Genomic DNA, 16,786 nt, shown 5'->3' on the forward strand with positions numbered 1-16,786 from the left:
TATGTGTACTGCTTGAGTCAGAGATCTGAGAGGCTATCCTGATAGATTTGGAATCTATATTGATTGACAGTTCTGCAGCCCGAAACTGTCGGAACCTGGGAATATATATCCTTTAGTTCAGTTCACATAATCAATCACATGTATACTTCACTGGGCGGGCAGGCTGTAACTAGTGGGGTGCCGCAAGGATCGGTGCTTGGGCCTCAGCTATTTACAATCTATATTAATGACTTAGATGAAGGGACCGAGTAAAATGTATCCAAGTTTGCTGATGATACAAAGGTAGGTGGGAAAGTAAGCTGTGAGGAGGACACAAAGGGTTTGTAAACGGATATAGACAAGTTAAGTGAGCAAGAAGGTGGCAGGTAGAGTATAATGTGGGGAAATGTGAAGTTATTCACTTTGGTAGGAAGAATAGAAAAACAGAATATTTTTTAAACGGTGAGAAACTATTAAATTTTGGTGTTGAGAGAGACTTGGGTGTCCTCCTACAAGAAACACAAAAAGTTAGCATGCAGGTACAGCAAGCAATTAGGAAAGCAAATGGAATGTTGGCCTTTATTGCAAGGAGGTTGGAGTACAAAAGTAAGGAAGTCTTACTATAATTGTACAGGGCTTTGGTGAGACCACACCTGGAGGACTTTGTACAGTTTTGGTCTCCTTACCTAAGGAAGGATATACTTGCCTTAGAGGCAGTGCAATGAAGGTTCACTGGATTGACTCCTGGGATGAGAGGGTTGTCCTATGAGACAAGGTTGAGTAGAATGGGCCTATACTCTCTGGAGTTTAGAAGAATGAGAGGTGATCTAATTGAAACATATAAGATTTTGAGGGGGCTTGACAGGATAGATGCTGAGAGATTGTTTCCCATGGCCGGAGAGTCTAGAACTAGGGGGCATAGTCGCAGGATAAGGGGTCAGCCATTTTTTTTATTCATTCATGGATGTGAGCTTTGCTGGCAAGGCCAGCATTTATTGCCCATCCTTAATTGCCCTTGAGATGGTGGTGGTGAGCTGCCTTCTTGAACCGCTGCAGTCTGTGCGGTGAAGGTTCTCCCACAGTGCTGTTAGGTAGGGAGTTCCAGGATTTTGACTCAGCGACGATGAAGGAACGGCGATATATTTCCAAGTCGGGATGGTGTGTGACTTGGAGGGGAACGTGCAGGTGGTGTTGTTCCCATGTGCTTGCTGCTCTTGTCCTTCTAGGTGGTAGAGGTCGCGGGTTTGGGAGGTGCTGTCGAAGAAGCCTTGGCGAGTTGCTGCAGTGCATCCTGTGGATGGTACACACTGCAGCCACAGTGCGCCGGTGGTGAAGGGAGTGAATGTTTAGGGTGGTGGATGGGGTGTCAATCAAGCAGGCTGCTTTGTCTTTAAGACAGAGATGAGGAGGAATTTCTTCACTCAGAGGGTTGTGAATCTTTGGAATTCTCTACTCCAGAGGGCTGTGGATGCTGACTTGTTGAATATATTCAAGGCTGAGATAGACAGATTTCTGGACTCCAGGAGAATGAAGGGATATGGGGATTGGGCAGGAAAGTGGAGTTGAGCTCGACGATCAGCTATGACCTGGTTGGATGGCGGAGCAGGCTCGAGGGGCCGTAAGGCCTACTCCTGCTCCTATTTCTTAAGTTCACAACTCTATATATAGATCACTACATTGAGGCATGACTGAGTGTAATGATGTGTACTTACGAAAAGCTCAATGGACTGTTACTTAACTATCAGGAAGTGTTTTTAAAAGTATCAGTCAAACATTAAGTATTATAGTTTTTATTTTGATTTATTCTTACATTAAACTTAATTAGTAATTTTTAGCCCCAGCTATAACCTCAGTGTGCCAGAGTTTTTTTTTTAACCGACCTGGAGTTATCTGAGTAGATACTATGTGGGCTGTACTGTTTCTGGTGCATACCCAAGCAGGCTTCACTGGTTTGAGGGGCTGCACATTTGTTGTAGTATCATTGTAACTGGTATGCAGTAGTTTTTTAAAAAACTTTTAAATTTTATAAGAACTCCTTTTCTGAACTACCTTAAAATTTTTAATGTTGCAAAAGAGCTAGCTGATAGTCCCATCAGCTCTCTTCTGATTTCAAAAATTTGAATAGAAGGCCAGGGAGCAGAACTGTGTGAATGCGTTTAAGTACCCCTGTTTGGTGTTCTGCTTTCCCTGATAAGAGAGCAGTGGAAGAAGATTGTATAACTCTATATTGTCTTCTTGCACCGTTCCAAAAATGGCTCTGATGATATGAATTGAGTGAGGTACATGCAGAGCAAGACATCCTGGTATGTGTTGCTAGTCAGGCTTCAGTCTTGCTATTTATGTCATCTCAAATCCTTGATGTACCAGTGCCTTATAACACACTACAGACTGTTAATTCAAATACAATTTTACAAATTTTGCTATGGACAGTTAATAATGGACACATGCAATATATCCAAGTTAAACCGAACATTTTGCCTTGCTTGAAAGTTCCAACCAGTCAAACATGATGGTTGACACTTAGCATTGAAAAATTATGATGCAGTTTTCTAACAGTATTACTGCACTGAATCCAATGAAAAAGCCTGCTGGCACGTCTGTTACCCAGATGGTTTTGCAGTTCCTTTGTATGTCCGTCCTCTGTTGGGGTAATAAGGTCCCAGATAAAACTCTTTATCTTTTCATCTCCTCTGTAGTGAGCAAGGCAGTATACTAAGAGCGCACGACAAATTGTCTCCACATCCTGTTCCACCAGCCGTCTCTTAAACCGCCCATGTGATAGAATGTCTTTCCAGCGGTCCCACCTGGAAAACAAATTTTTTAAAGATCTGAATATACTTAATTTTTTTTTAAATGACTCCACTAACCACAAATCAGCAAGTGCATTTTAAATGACCTTGACTTTGTAATTCATACTAATGTTGAAAGTTAGGATTCCTATTACTTGGGATGAGTGAGTGCTTGTGTTTATTATTCCTAACACAGAATCAAGTGAGGGATTTCTGGCATTGGGCAGGGGCAGGATTCCTGACTTCGTGGAAAATGTTGAATAGAATCTTTACTTGGGTTTAGTTGCCAAATAAGAGAACAGTGGTGTAATTATTATTTGATTGGAGAAGACGACGTAGGAATTTTCTGATTGAGAATAATTGAGTTTGCAGAAAGTGAGGTGAAGTTGAGCAGGGCTTTATGCAATTATGAGCTAATCACATGGCAACTGAAAATAGAATTAAACCATCACAAAGATTAGCCCATGCTGAGCAGAGTGAACTGGCAGAAGGCTAACTTTGCACAAGAATTCATTATTTACATAAAGTGGATAATACAAAAGAACATCTAAAAATATGGAATTTTACAGGAGGGGCATGTACACACACACAAGTGACACAGCAACAAACAAAAATAAATGGGGAAGAATGAATACCAAAAATGACAGAGACGAAGATGATTAAGTGTAGACAAGGAGGAGGTGCTTCTCCCACTCTCATAAAGCTCATTCCCATTCATTAGACATGTGCCCAAACTGCAGTCCATGGTTCATAAATAATCCATCAGCCCCGGCAATCGGGCTCATGTAGTCCATGAAACTCAGTCGTATTGTGCTTATATTTTGTGTTAAGAACATAACAACATAAGAAATAGGAGCAGGAGTAGGCCACGTGGCCCTTGAGCCTGCTCCACCATTCAATAAGATCTGGCTGATCTTCTACCTCAACTCCACTTTCCCGCCCTATCCCCATATCCCTTGATTCCCTTGGTGTCCAAAAATCTATCAATCTCAGTCTTGAATATTATTCAATCACTGAGCATCCACAGCACTCTGGGGTAGAGAATTCTAAAGATTCACAACCCTCTGAGCGAAGAAATTTTTCCTCATCTCAGTCCTAAATGGCCGACCCCTTATCTTGAGACTATGCCCGCTAGTTCTAGACTCTCCAGCTGGGGAAACAGCCTCACAGCATCTACCCTGTCAAACCCTTTAAGAATTTTATACGTTTCATGAGATCACCTCTCATTCTTAAACTCCAGAGAATATGGGCCCATTCTACTCAGTCTCTCCTCACAGGACAATCCACTCATCCCAGGAATCAATCTAGTGAACCTTCATTCCACCCCCTTCTAAGGCAAGTATATCCTTCCTTAAGTAAGGAGGCTAAAACTGTGCACAGTACTCCAGGTATGGTCTCACCAGAGCCCTATATTATTGCAGCAAGACCTCCTTACTGTAATACTCCAAATCCCTTGCAATAAAGGCGATCATATCATGTGCCTTCCTAATTGCTTGCTGTATCTGCATGTTAGCTTTCTGTGATTCATGTGGAAGGACACCCAAATCCCTCTGACTACCAACATTTCTTGGTCTCTCACCTTTTAAAAAATATTCTGCTTTCCCATTCTTCCAAAGTGGATAATTTTATATTTCCGCATATTATACTCCATCTGCCACCTTCTTGCCCACTCACCTAACCTGTCCATAACCCTTTGCAGCCTCTGTGTGTCCTCCACACAGCTTACTTTCCCACCCAGCTTTCTATCATCAGCAAACTTGGATACATTACCCTCGGTCCCCTCATCTAAGTCATTGATATATATTGTAAACAGCTGAGGCCCAAGCACTGATCCTTGCGGCACCCAACTAGTTACAACCTGCCAACCCGAAAATGATCCGTTCACTGGTATATCTTGTTGGAATTTTGTGGACCTAAAGGTTTGGAAAGGGTTTTTTTTGGCAATGTTACCTCAGTGGTAGATAAATTCAAAATCAGAAAATCAAATTGCGTTAGCAACAGCAATGTGAAATATAAGCAAATTAATGGAACCATAGATTTAAAGTTCATATCTGGCTCTTCATCTCCGTGGGACACACCTAAGTGGCTGACCATGACAAAAAGATTGGAAAATCTTGCAATAAATGGTATTCTAGCTTATCTCCTGAGGGAGAATAACGGAAGGTACAACATTCAAAATAGACCCCTGAAATTTCTGTCTGGCCCCTGAAAATAATGGAGAAACTCCAGCGACCAGAGAATTATGGGGGAAGGGGAAAGAGAGAGTTGGGGGTAGAGTGGGAGGGGCAGACACAAGAAAGGAACCAAAAAGAGAGTATTAAAAATAATGGAAACACCACAAAAGGAGATAAAAGGCACCTTTACACTGATCTAGTGCTGCGAATGATACTCCATGCCTCTAATGGCATCAGTGATCCAACTTTTCATGGGTCCCAAGAGCAAAGGTTGGAGCCACAGAAAGCTAGTGCCACAGGAGATCTGCTGATACATTTTATATTCATATCACACAATTTTTTTTTACATCTGATGATGTGTGTTAAGTTTTGAGCAAAAGACATTTTAACATTTTTACAACTTTAACCACTAGTGCACTGGAAAATCTTGTTATAGTTACTTTTTTAAAATCATGACTTGCAGCTGTACAGCATTTCTGTTGTTACAAAGCAACCTATCTTTGACTCGCTTTTATCAATACCATGGGAAATTTGCTAGTTTATAAAAACAAGGCAATAACCCATCTTAATTTTTTTTGGATACATGAGTACTGAAGCAATTAGGAGAAATATCAAGAAAACGCAAATTCTTATGGAATAGGACGTGTAAACAGATCTGTTAGAAGTATTGGCCTGGAATTTGCTCTTAAAATAACAGCGATGCTAACAGGGCTCACCGTTATTTCAGGGCAAATAGAAGAGCAACTTACGGCGAGTGCACCTGTTGCTCTACCAGATGCCCTGCTCCTCCGAAAGCTGAGTGGGAAGGACAGCTCGCTGGCTGACTCACCGTTGGAATAAATGGACTAGTGCGAGGTTGCTCTCCTGCTCAGCTGGAAACGAATTAATCTCTCCAGAAAAGGTATGTTCAGTTTTTTAGGTCTAAATCAATTTTTAACAGCCAAACAACCTCTCTGGCACTGAAAATTAACTTTTAAAAATGTGCAGTCTGATTCCTTCCGATTTTAATTGTTGCTGGACATTTAAAGAAAAAGTTAGTTTTTCTTTTACTTTCTGTCTCTTTTATCTAGGTCTTTTAATTCAATATCTCTTACCCACTCTTTATTTTGCTTTCTCTAACTGATTTTACATTGTATTTACTGTTGTGGCTTGCACTTCCTGGTTCTCACACTGCGCGGCTTGTTAACAATGCTTCAATCTGATTGGTTGAGGGAGCAAACAGTTCCTTGCCCCACTCACACAGCTCACAGATGCACGCTGCACTTTTTTTTGGCTCTCCATTGCAGCAAGTTGGTGCCCAAAAGGCCATGGATCGTTTGTGGGTAAATTTAAATCTAACTCGCAGCATGCACCGTTCGTTCGCCAATCAGTACAAAATCCGAGCCATTATGTTTTGTCACACACGTCTTCAAAAATATAGAAAGCACCCAACATACTGCTTAATGATAACGTAAGTAATCAACATCGGGAACATGATTTTCTAATTGTTACATAATTTTTCAATGATATTTTATACCCATAAATTAGCAGGTTCTTCTCAATTCTGAAACACTCTGTTCTTCCGTATCCATGAGCGCGGTCATACGGCCTGCGTAGTTTGGGTCTATCCTCGCCGAGACTCTCTGCCTCTGATAATTCCGCCAGCTCATCTTTAGCAGCATTGTACGGTCTGGTTTGTTTCCTTACTCTTGGAGTGTCAATAACCAAGCTGTTCTGTAGAGAGAATTATCAAAATATTAAACTTATTTTCTCCACAGGTTATTCTGGAAGAAAATCTTGAGTCTTACAGATGTTATGCTGCATCTTTTACACTGCAGCAAAATGGTTTTGGCCTCGCAGCCACACTAAATGTGCAGTATAACAGTAGCCAACCCAGCATTACTTTGAGATTTGGCATCAGGAGTGAGCCTACCTGAGGAGGTAGTTTCACAGCACTTTGGCTTCATTCCAGCTACAATATGACTGCAACTGGTAGAAAGCCAACTTTTTAAACTATAAGCCTGCAGGACTATCTCTTGGAAAGGAGCTCATAGGGCAACTGTGTGTATATGCATACTTAAATACAAAACAAAAGAGGTCTGTTCTCCCTGACCAAAAAGCAGGCCAACACCCACTTTAAAAGCAGTATAACTGAAGCACAACACTGTTGCAAACTCATTCGTGTTGCTGATAGTTTAAATTTTCATTAAGTTCAATGGGATCTCTTCTTTTAAAGAAAAATAATTTGTCTGGAAATAATCTTCAAACCATAAAGGACAGATATTTGCTGTAGATTGTAAATAACTCAGCGGTGTACCTGCGCTGATTTATTTTTGAAAAATAATTTAAATGTATAAAAACAGACAAGAACTGCCATCTGCTGACAGAACCTGGTCAGCCTTTGGAAATTACACTATCCTGAATGTAAACAGAGTTATCAGTTGCAGAGCTTTTAAAAAAAAACAAGGTTCCCTATCGGCAGTCACATGCCTTCCCTCACATACCTAGAATAGGTGAGCACAGCTTTGAGGCATATCAATACTAATAGAGCACATTATTTTCTGTGGGATACATTTGCATACAAAATCTTATAATCCTTGAGTCTGCCAGTTTCCCCCCATTCTTTGCTGCGGAAAATGTTTCCATAGAATGCTTCCCTTATGGTCACCCTGGAAACAATTTTCTCCAAATTTTTTTTTATATATAGGGGAGATGGGCTAAGAGGTCGCATTTGTGAAATACTCAGCATGCATGAATCTTAAGTTAAAATTGGTAACTTACCCTTCCATGTATAGCTTCAAGATCAATTTCTGCCTTTTTCGCCCATTTCTGCCAGAAGTTAGGATCGTCCAAAGCAATGTCACTTCTGTTGCCTGACGCAACAAAGCTTGCCTGAAATAGTTAAATAAATGCTTTAAGAAGTGTGATACATTAATCATAAGCCATTACAAAAGAAATTCATCCAAACATTACTGTAAATGTCATCTTCAAAGTTTGAACCTACACCATAAAAGGTTAATTTATGCTCCCAGCTCTTGAATGAAACAGTTATAAACATTTTTCAGAGAAAAATAAATGAAATCGAGTTAATACGATTTACAAAACATTGATTAAAAATTCCCAAATTCCGAGCAGTAAAAATAGAATTTGACTTAATCATCAGAAACCACTGGGCCTAACTGAAGTTTTGATTCTAACAGAACGTGATCCAGAAGCAAAAATCAGTTGGGAAATGGTCTGTATCTCAGACCATGTTCAAATTTTTTTCCCTTTATGGCCCACATATGAATACTATAACTGCAATACAAAATAGCAAGTTAACAGAATACGTCATTAAAAAGTGCTAAAATTACACTGAAGCAGTTTCTTTAATAACCAATTTTGTGGCTTTTTTGTTAGAAGCATCTTACCATCTCCAACTCATTGTGCAAAATGAAACACCTCTACCCAGTCAAGCTCAGTGAGGAAGCGGCTCCTTCCGAGCCATTAGGCCTTCAAAACTCAAACAGGGCAAAACAGCAGTATAAGAAATATGAGTAGATAATAAGTATGCAATCAGAAACTGAATAACAGGGACTTCAGAGGCCAGATTGCCATGGCTCTGTGCAATCTGTGGACTGTGCAGCGCACTGAGGGGCAGAGGGGAGGAAGAGGGGCGGAGAGCAAAAGATAGAGGGGAGGAAGAAAGGTGGAGAGGAGAGAGAGAAAGGTGGAGAGGAGAGAAAGGTGGAGAGGAGGATGAGAGAGAGAGAGAGAGAGAGAAACAGAAGAGAAGTGAGTGAGAGAAAAACACAACACAAAGACAACAGACAACAAAGACTTAAGGCTCGATGTTACCAGGGCTGCGGGTTCACGGCGGGGGGACTATTGAGCGCGTGGGTAACGCGCCCGGCGAAATCAGTCTGCCCCCCGCGCGATCGCAGGCTGATTGGATCCACTTGCCTGGTCTTCCGGGTTCCCCACTGCTGAGCTGCGCGTCGGGTTGACTGCGCATGCGCAGTAAGATCTGTCAGCTGGAGGAGCTCTATTTAAAGGGGCAGTCCTCCACTGACAGATGCTGCAACAAATAGCAAAAATTACAGCATGGAGCAGCCCAGGGGGAAGGCTGCTCCCAGTTTAATGATGCCTCACTCCAGGTATCAATACATGGGATGAGAAGGAGGGGGAGGACAGAGATCTTCCTCCTGGGCGGGCGGGAGGAAGGCCTGGCTCGAGGTGGCAGAGGAGGTCACCTGCTCCACCAACATATCGCCCACCTGCATACAGTGCAGGAGGCGCTGCAATGACCTAAGTAGGTCAGCCAAAGTGAGTACACTTACTCATTCCCCTACACTCCATCTGCCACATCACCGCCCCCACCCCACATCTCCTTCTGCACTGCCAACACTACTCTGTCACATCACCCCTCATACCTCATCCTCACCTCGCCAGTACTCATCCCGCCACTACCACTCAACCCAATCCTCATACAATCTCATGGCTCTATCTCATACTCACCCTCTCATGCATCTCTTTCACGGTCAACCTCACTCAACCAGCCACTACCTGTGCTGCAGCCACAGGGCATGCATCACATATGTGCAGTAGGAAGCATGAGGCAAACGTGTCGTGAGCATGAAGGGGATGCACAAGGGTGTTTGAGGGTTTGTCATGGTTCTTACTTATATTGAATTTCTGACCAACTCACATTACATATTATATTGGCACCACTACTGCCACGTCTTTGCGAATCTTGTCTCGTTTGTGCAATAATGCCCTTTCCTGAGGATCACAATGAAGACCCACAACTGATGACACCCATTGTGTCACTGCAGAGTGGGTGTAGGTGTATTTGCAGGGCTCTTTTGTGCAGACGACTGAGAGACGTCGGTGATGTCCCCGGTGGCACCCTGGAAGGATGTGGAGAAGTTGTTGAGGGCACTGGTGACTTTGACAGTGACAGGTAAGAAGATGGTGCTCGGGCCAACTGGGAGCAGCACGGCATGAAGGAGGCTACAGATGTCCACGACTACATGTCGAGTGACTCTGAGCCTCCGTGTGCACTGCTGCTCAGAGGTCCAGGAAGCTGAGCCTCGGTCTGTGGACCCTGTGGCGAGGGTAGTGCCCTCTGCGGCGCATCTCTCTCTGCGGTTGCCCTCCCTCCTGCTGTGCAGGTGGATGTGTCACAGCACTCTGTTGTGGAGCTCCACTTGTCAGAGGTGGACGGCGTGGCCGTTCGCCCTCCGAGGAGGTCATAACTGCAGTTATGGAGGCCCCCATCCGGAAGATGTACATCTGAGGGGGTCCGCAAGGTAGGTACATGTCTCTGGACCCCGGGGTAAGTGTCAGGAGGAGGAGGCCAAACTTTGTCCCAAGTGACAGAGTGGCCTCCTGCAATGAGTGAGGGTCTCCCCCTCCCACCTGTCAAATGGACCTTTGCAGCTGCCACAGGCTGACAGCTGCAACACGTCTATTTCAACTGGGAGTGTTTCCCCCAGTGTGGGAAGCAGTTCCAGATGTTTCTAAAATTCCACCCCTCCTGACATATTCCCTTAATCAGGTCTGTTAATGACCTGAAATACCAAGATAAATATTGTCAAGTGGCACCCCGCTGGCTTTAATTGCCTGCGGCAGTCTCACATGCGGGGGCTGCGCGCGCACATCGGCGCGTCTGTGGGAAACCCGGAAGTGGGCGGGTTGTAGCCGGGCTCCCGACCCGCTCCGGGATTCCCCGATTCTCGGAGCCCCCCGCCCCCCCCCCCCGCCAGGATCGCACCCGATAGCGGGTGCTAAAATAGAGCCCTTAGTGTATTTGCCGACTTAGTGTGTTTGACGCCATAGCAGCTCACCTAGCAATAAAAAAAATCCAAGCAAAGGAAATACTGTATTTTTTAATTCTAGGGGAAAAATACCTTTTTACTATTCTTGCCAATATAAATTTTAACAACAGCATTTTAATTTGGCAGTCATAAACAAATGAAGGAAAAAGTTCCATTTGATTTTTTTAAAAATCAAAACTGATTGCAAGAAATATGAAAATTTAAACTGTTTTGCCATTCTTTTACCGGACATTAAAAAAATGCTATAGAAATATGAAGGATAGTCATCCCCCATAAAAACATATCACTTAATTAAGCCTTGCCTTTTGAACCACAATTATTGAGACTAATACCCTAGCCCAGCCTGAGATCTGCTTTCTTTTCACAGTAGCTTTTCCCCATACACAATATGACAGTGATGTAATTCAGTAGGACTACGTGCTCTGATACTCATTTAAGTTACCTTCGCAAACGTTGAACCTCTTCCTTCAGATTCAATAGTAATGGTTTTTGTGCGTCTCATGAGAATTTGATCAATGTCCTCCTCACAAAATTTAGAACCCTCATCTTCCTCATCCATAATTGCGCCGTAAGCACCTCTGCGAAGCAGGTCTTCAATTTCTTTCTTGGACATTTGCTGTATCTACACAATTATAGATTAAAAAAAGAAGATTTATTCTCTTGGAATAGCAATTTTTTCTAAATGCCTATCAATAATAATGTGCTGGTGGTCAATCCTGGGGTCCCCTAAAATTTAAACATTATTTTAAAAAGTTAGCTATGCGATTAAGGATCAAAATGTTTGTACTAAACACAATGTATAGATCTGATCTACTGGTACTACACAGTCAATGGGCTGGTTATTCCTAAACAGTGCTTTCACAGATGTGAAAGACAAATATGCCATATTAACGTTAAAATAGACGTAGTGGTCTAGAACTATTTTCAAGCTGGATTACCTTTCTGTTGATCATTTTTCATAGCAGCTGCTAACTCACTCTTATATGCTTTTGTTGAGAGTTGGCCAAATTCAGCACATAACTTAGTGGAAGGAAAGCCCAAATAAGCAGTGCGGATTAACAACTTTTGGAGTCCTAGGCTAAATCACAAGTGATCCTCCTTTGTGAATGGTTAGGAGTTGACGTGGCTTCCCTCATGGCTCCTTCAGCTTTTTCAGTGAGTAGCTGAGTCATACAGACTATATTTGTTCTCCTAATTATATGGGCTTAGCTGATCTTGGCCCTCTCCTCATGCTCATTTACATACTGCTCCATGGCAACATCACCTACAGACATAGGGTCAGCTTATAGATGTCAGACAATCAGCCGAACAACACAGAGACTGTGGAGGGATCGAGGGACGGTACACAGGTGGAGCTGGGTGTCCATATGCCTGAGGATGATGAGCCGTAATTTCCTCCAGCTAAACCATGGGAAGACCAAAGTCAGCGCCTTTGGCACCCACCACAAACTCCATACCTTTGCCACAGGCTCCATCCCCCTCCCCAGCCAGTGGCTCAGGCTGAACCAGACTTTTCGACCACAAACTGAGTTCTGTCCCCATATCCTCTCCATAAAGACTGCCTACTTCCACCTCCATAACATTGCCCACCTCCAAACCTGCATCAGCTACTGAAACTGCCTTTGTCACATCTAGACTCGACTATTCCAATGTTCTCCTGGTTGGTCTCCCATCATCTACTCTCTTTGATGACCTACATTGGCTCCTAGACCCCAACACATCCTTGTGTTTAAGTCCCTGTATGGCCTCAAATTTCCCTATCTTTGTAACTTCTGCCGGCCCTACATCCCTCTGCCCTCTGAATATGGCCTCTTGTGCGTCTCCCTCCCTTAGCCCCAACATTGACAGTTATGCATTCAGCTGCCCAGCTCCAAGCTGTCAAATTCCCTCCTTAAACCCTTCTGCCTCTCCATCTCCTTCTCCTTCATAAAACTCTGTTTCTCACTCCCAATCACTATCCAGCAACCTCACCCAGAAACGCACGAGCTCGTACATCTGGTGCGGACAGGGTTGAGCTTGTTTGTGATTATATAATAGCCAGCCAACACTCACTGTCCAGACCCTCGGATGAATTAATGGCTGACTGGGTGAAGTACCAGTGACTGCCCAGCGCTCATGGTACTGTATCCCAGGAAGGAGTCAACGCTTTTTGGGGGGTGGAGACATGACCGAGAAAACCGAGGGCAAAAATAATTTTTTAAAAACAAGTTTAATACATGGGACCATCCAGATGGAATGCAGTGGTCTTTTATGGTCCTGTATATTATGTTTCAATGGGACAGTAAGGGAAAAAAAGCACCTTAATCAAAGGAAACTGAGATCAATTATTACAAGTAACGATGGAATACAAAAAAACTTCAATTTTACTTCAAAATCCTTCTGGCTCTCTGCCTTGAGAATTCATGGCAATATTCTCAATATCAAAATATTACAGGATATTTCATTCATTGGAATCCGGAAAGATACAGTAGTTTATCTAACTTGATTTGAAAATAATTTTTAATATTATTGCAGTTCACAGAATAAAAGATGAACAGTAAAAGTTGAATATCTTAAACTCAAGATGTGGTGTGTCTGAATTTTACCTGTATTTTGTAAAATGCAAGCAATTCCATATCATTTGACAGTGATGAGGAATAATGTGTGTTTTGTGACATCATTGCTGTACACTGTTATTCAAGTTAAAACTGATTCAATTTTCCTGAATATATTTGATGATCATACAATATTGCATATTAATTGTATAAGTGATTAGAATTATTATTGTTTTCTTTACCCCGCCAACACTGTTTTCTCGTCCATTCATACTCTGCAGCACTGCTTTGTCGAGACCCAGCTTCAGGCTGGCCTTGTCAAACATCTCCCGTTCATATGAGTTCCGAGTTATTAGCCTATAAACTTTTACAGCTTTGTTCTGACCAATCCTGTGACATCGAGCTTGAGCCTGGAAAAAGAAAACATTTACTATTGCTACTGTACACCCCAAATTTTAAACATTAAGCCATAAAATGAGGGAACTCAACACATATTTCATTACATCAATATGTGACACGCCTACTTCCAGTGCTGTGGTCTAAAACATCCAAGGCCCAAATTCGCAAAAGACATCCCAGGGATGAACATAGGCCCTTGACTAGATAACCAATGTAGAATTCTTTTACAGAATTGCTTAACAACGAAAGCCTATTTTCAGCCTTATATTGCTTTTGCTTTGTACAGCTCTGAAGGCACAAGCAGCTTCTGATAACTGTATCAGATCAAATGTAAAAATAGGTCACTTGGGTGAAGGTAAGTTATTTGACTGCAGGAGATAAGGCAGCTGAGCCCAATCCAGTTGTCACGGACGTCAACCCATGCAGACTTTCCAACATAGGTCAATGGCATGCAGATGTGGGAACTTTTGCTGATTTCCCCCTTCCTAAACAAGGGTAATTATAGTCCATCACCATTACCCCTGTTGAAATCAGCGAAATCACCACGAGATTAAAAACCTGAATATGCATCTTAAATAGTGAAATTTCCGCTCCTCCTCACACTCTCAAAGGTGTTTCATTTATGGTGACGTTATCTTAGACCTTTATGGTCACATAATCGGTTCAATTCAAGCATCATCCAGTGTAGTATGTCATAGGAAAGAGAGGGGAGCAATATAATTTTGAAAAGACTTAAACCACTATGCTACCGTATCCTTTATGAGGGAAGATTGCATAAACTTGGCTTGTATTCCCTCGAGTTTAAGGTTGAGGGCTGATCTAATCAAGGTGTTCAAAATGATTGAAATATTTGATAGGGTTAATACGGAGAAACTATTTCCTCTGGTGGGGAAGTACAGAACAAGGAGGCACAATCTCAAAATTAGAGCTCGGCCCTTTAGTAGTGAAATGTGGGAGCACTTTTTTTTTACACAAAGGGTAGTGGAAATTTGGAACTCTCTCCCCCAAAAGGCTGTGAATGCTGAGTCAATTGAAATTTTCAAGATGGATATTGATGGATTTTTGTTAGGTAAGGGTATTTAGGGATATGGAGCAAAGATGGGTAGAGTTGAGATACAGATCAGCCATGATCTGATTGAATGGTGGAACAGGCTCGAGATGCTGAATGGCCTACTCCTGTTCCTACGGTTTCACTGAAGCTTGTTGGGATTCGAGTGGCTCCGGACCTCCTTGGGATGCACATCGGAAAGACCTAGCGTGCAAGTCAGCTGCATCTGGAATGTGGCGGCTGACCGGTGCGGTTTGCTTTCAGCTACCTCCACCTAGCTCTAGTTCACCTGGTGCTTCAGGAGAGGGGCATCAGTTCCGTAAATTGTGTTCTTCCACTCCCTGACACTTTGCAGCAGGGTTTGCAATCTGGCAAACTGGCTTTTATCAGAATTACATAGAATGCACGTAGGTTGTAATGATCTGGAATGCACTGCCTGAAAGGGTGGTGGAAGCAGATTCAATGGTAACTTTCAAAAGGGAATTGGATAAATACTTGAAGGGAAAAAATTTACAGGGCTATGGGGAATGGGCAGGGGAAATGGGACTAATTGGATAGCTCTTTCAAAGAGCCGGCAAAGTCAAGATGGGCCAAATGGCCTCCTCCTATGCTGTACCTACTATGATACTATGAATGCACACAAGCCTCCTCCCTCCTTACTTCATTTAACCCTATCAGCATATCCTTCTGTTCCTTTCTCCCGCATGTGTTTATCTAGCTTACCCTTAAATGCATCTATGTTAGTTGCCTCAACTACTCCTTGTGGTAGCGAATTCCACATTCTAACCACTCTCTGGGTAAAGAAGTTTCTCTTGAATTTCCTACTGGATTTATTAGTGACTATCTTATATTTATGACCCCTAGTTCTGGTCTCACCTGCAAGTGGAAACATCATCTCTAAGTCTACCCTATCAAACCCTTTCATAATCTTAAAGTCTTCTCTTTTCTGGAGAATATAGCCTCAGCCTGCTCAATCTTTCCTGATAGGTATAACCTCTCAGTTTTGGTATCATCCTAGTCAATCTTTTTTGCACGTTCACTAGTGCCTCTATATCCTTTTTATAATATGGAGACCAGAACTGTTCATAGTACTCCAAAGTGTGGTCTAACCAAGGTTTTTAACAAGTTTAACATAACTTCTGTTTTTCAATTCTATCCCGCTACAAATGAACCCTTGTGCTTGGTTTGCTATTTTTGTGGCCTTATTAACCTGTGTCGCTACTTTTAGCGATTTGTATATCTGTACCCCCAGATCCCACTACTCCTCTACCCCATTTAGACTCTTATCCAAGCAGTATGTGCCCCCCTAATTTTTCCTACCAAAATGTAATATCTATATTACATAGATGACTTACTTATATTGAAATTCATTTGCCAATTATAGGAACATAAGAATAAGAGTAGGCCATTTAGCCAATCAAGCCTGTTCTGTCATTCAATGAGATCATGGTTGATATGACCTAACTCCATATACCTGCCATAACCCAATATTTAGTTGTTCCTTTTATTTTATTTTTTAAGTCCTTTTATACTTCTGCTGTATAATTGTATTGGTTCCTTGACCATTTGTTATCTTTATTCCTTAACCTGGTCTGACCTTTGCACTCATCTCCTGCTTCTCTTATCTTTAATCTTTTGTTATTGCTACCAGATCCCTCACCCCATCTCGTTAGTTTAAAGCCTTATGCACTGCCGCATTTATCCTTTCTGCTAGAACTCTGGTCTCATTCCAGTTCAGGTGGAGTCTGTCCCAGTGGTACAGCCCTTTCTTGTCCCAGTACTGGTGCCAGTGTCCCATGAAATGGAACCCCCTCCTTCCCACACCAGTCTTTCAGCCATGCATTCACTTTTCTGATCTGCCCATCACTATGCTAATTAGCACGTGGCTCTGGTAGTAAACCTGAGATTACCACCTGTAAGGACCTGCCTTTTAATTTAGTTCCTAGCTTCTGATATTCCCTTAGCAGGACCTTCTCCTTGTTCTTCCTCATTCTAACACTCAACTTTACTCACTACTCCTCTTGCTTTGTCTTCCCACTTCTGTTTCAGTGCTTGACAGTTTCTT

The 16,786-nt window shown here is 42.4% G+C and overlaps 1 protein-coding gene across 4 annotated transcripts in view; it reads right to left on the reverse strand.

Moving 5' to 3' along the window:
• Nucleotides 1–16,786, reverse strand: part of chd9 (chromodomain helicase DNA binding protein 9) — a 241,067-nt gene that overhangs the window by 46,712 nt on the left and 177,569 nt on the right. For all 4 annotated transcript variants that reach the window (XM_067997892.1, XM_067997890.1, XM_067997891.1 and 1 more), the window contains exons 18-22: nucleotides 13,517–13,684; nucleotides 11,183–11,362; nucleotides 7,703–7,813; nucleotides 6,459–6,655; nucleotides 2,584–2,783 (exon numbers count right to left, since the gene is read on the reverse strand). In XM_067997892.1, coding sequence (XP_067853993.1) covers nucleotides 2,584–2,783; nucleotides 6,459–6,655; nucleotides 7,703–7,813; nucleotides 11,183–11,362; nucleotides 13,517–13,684 — 856 coding nt within the window. The remainder of the gene's footprint in view (nucleotides 1–2,583; nucleotides 2,784–6,458; nucleotides 6,656–7,702; nucleotides 7,814–11,182; nucleotides 11,363–13,516; nucleotides 13,685–16,786) is intronic.

The sequence above is a fragment of the Heptranchias perlo genome, chromosome 16 (genome assembly GCF_035084215.1).
Source record: "Heptranchias perlo isolate sHepPer1 chromosome 16, sHepPer1.hap1, whole genome shotgun sequence".
Lineage (NCBI taxonomy): Eukaryota > Metazoa > Chordata > Chondrichthyes > Hexanchiformes > Hexanchidae > Heptranchias > Heptranchias perlo.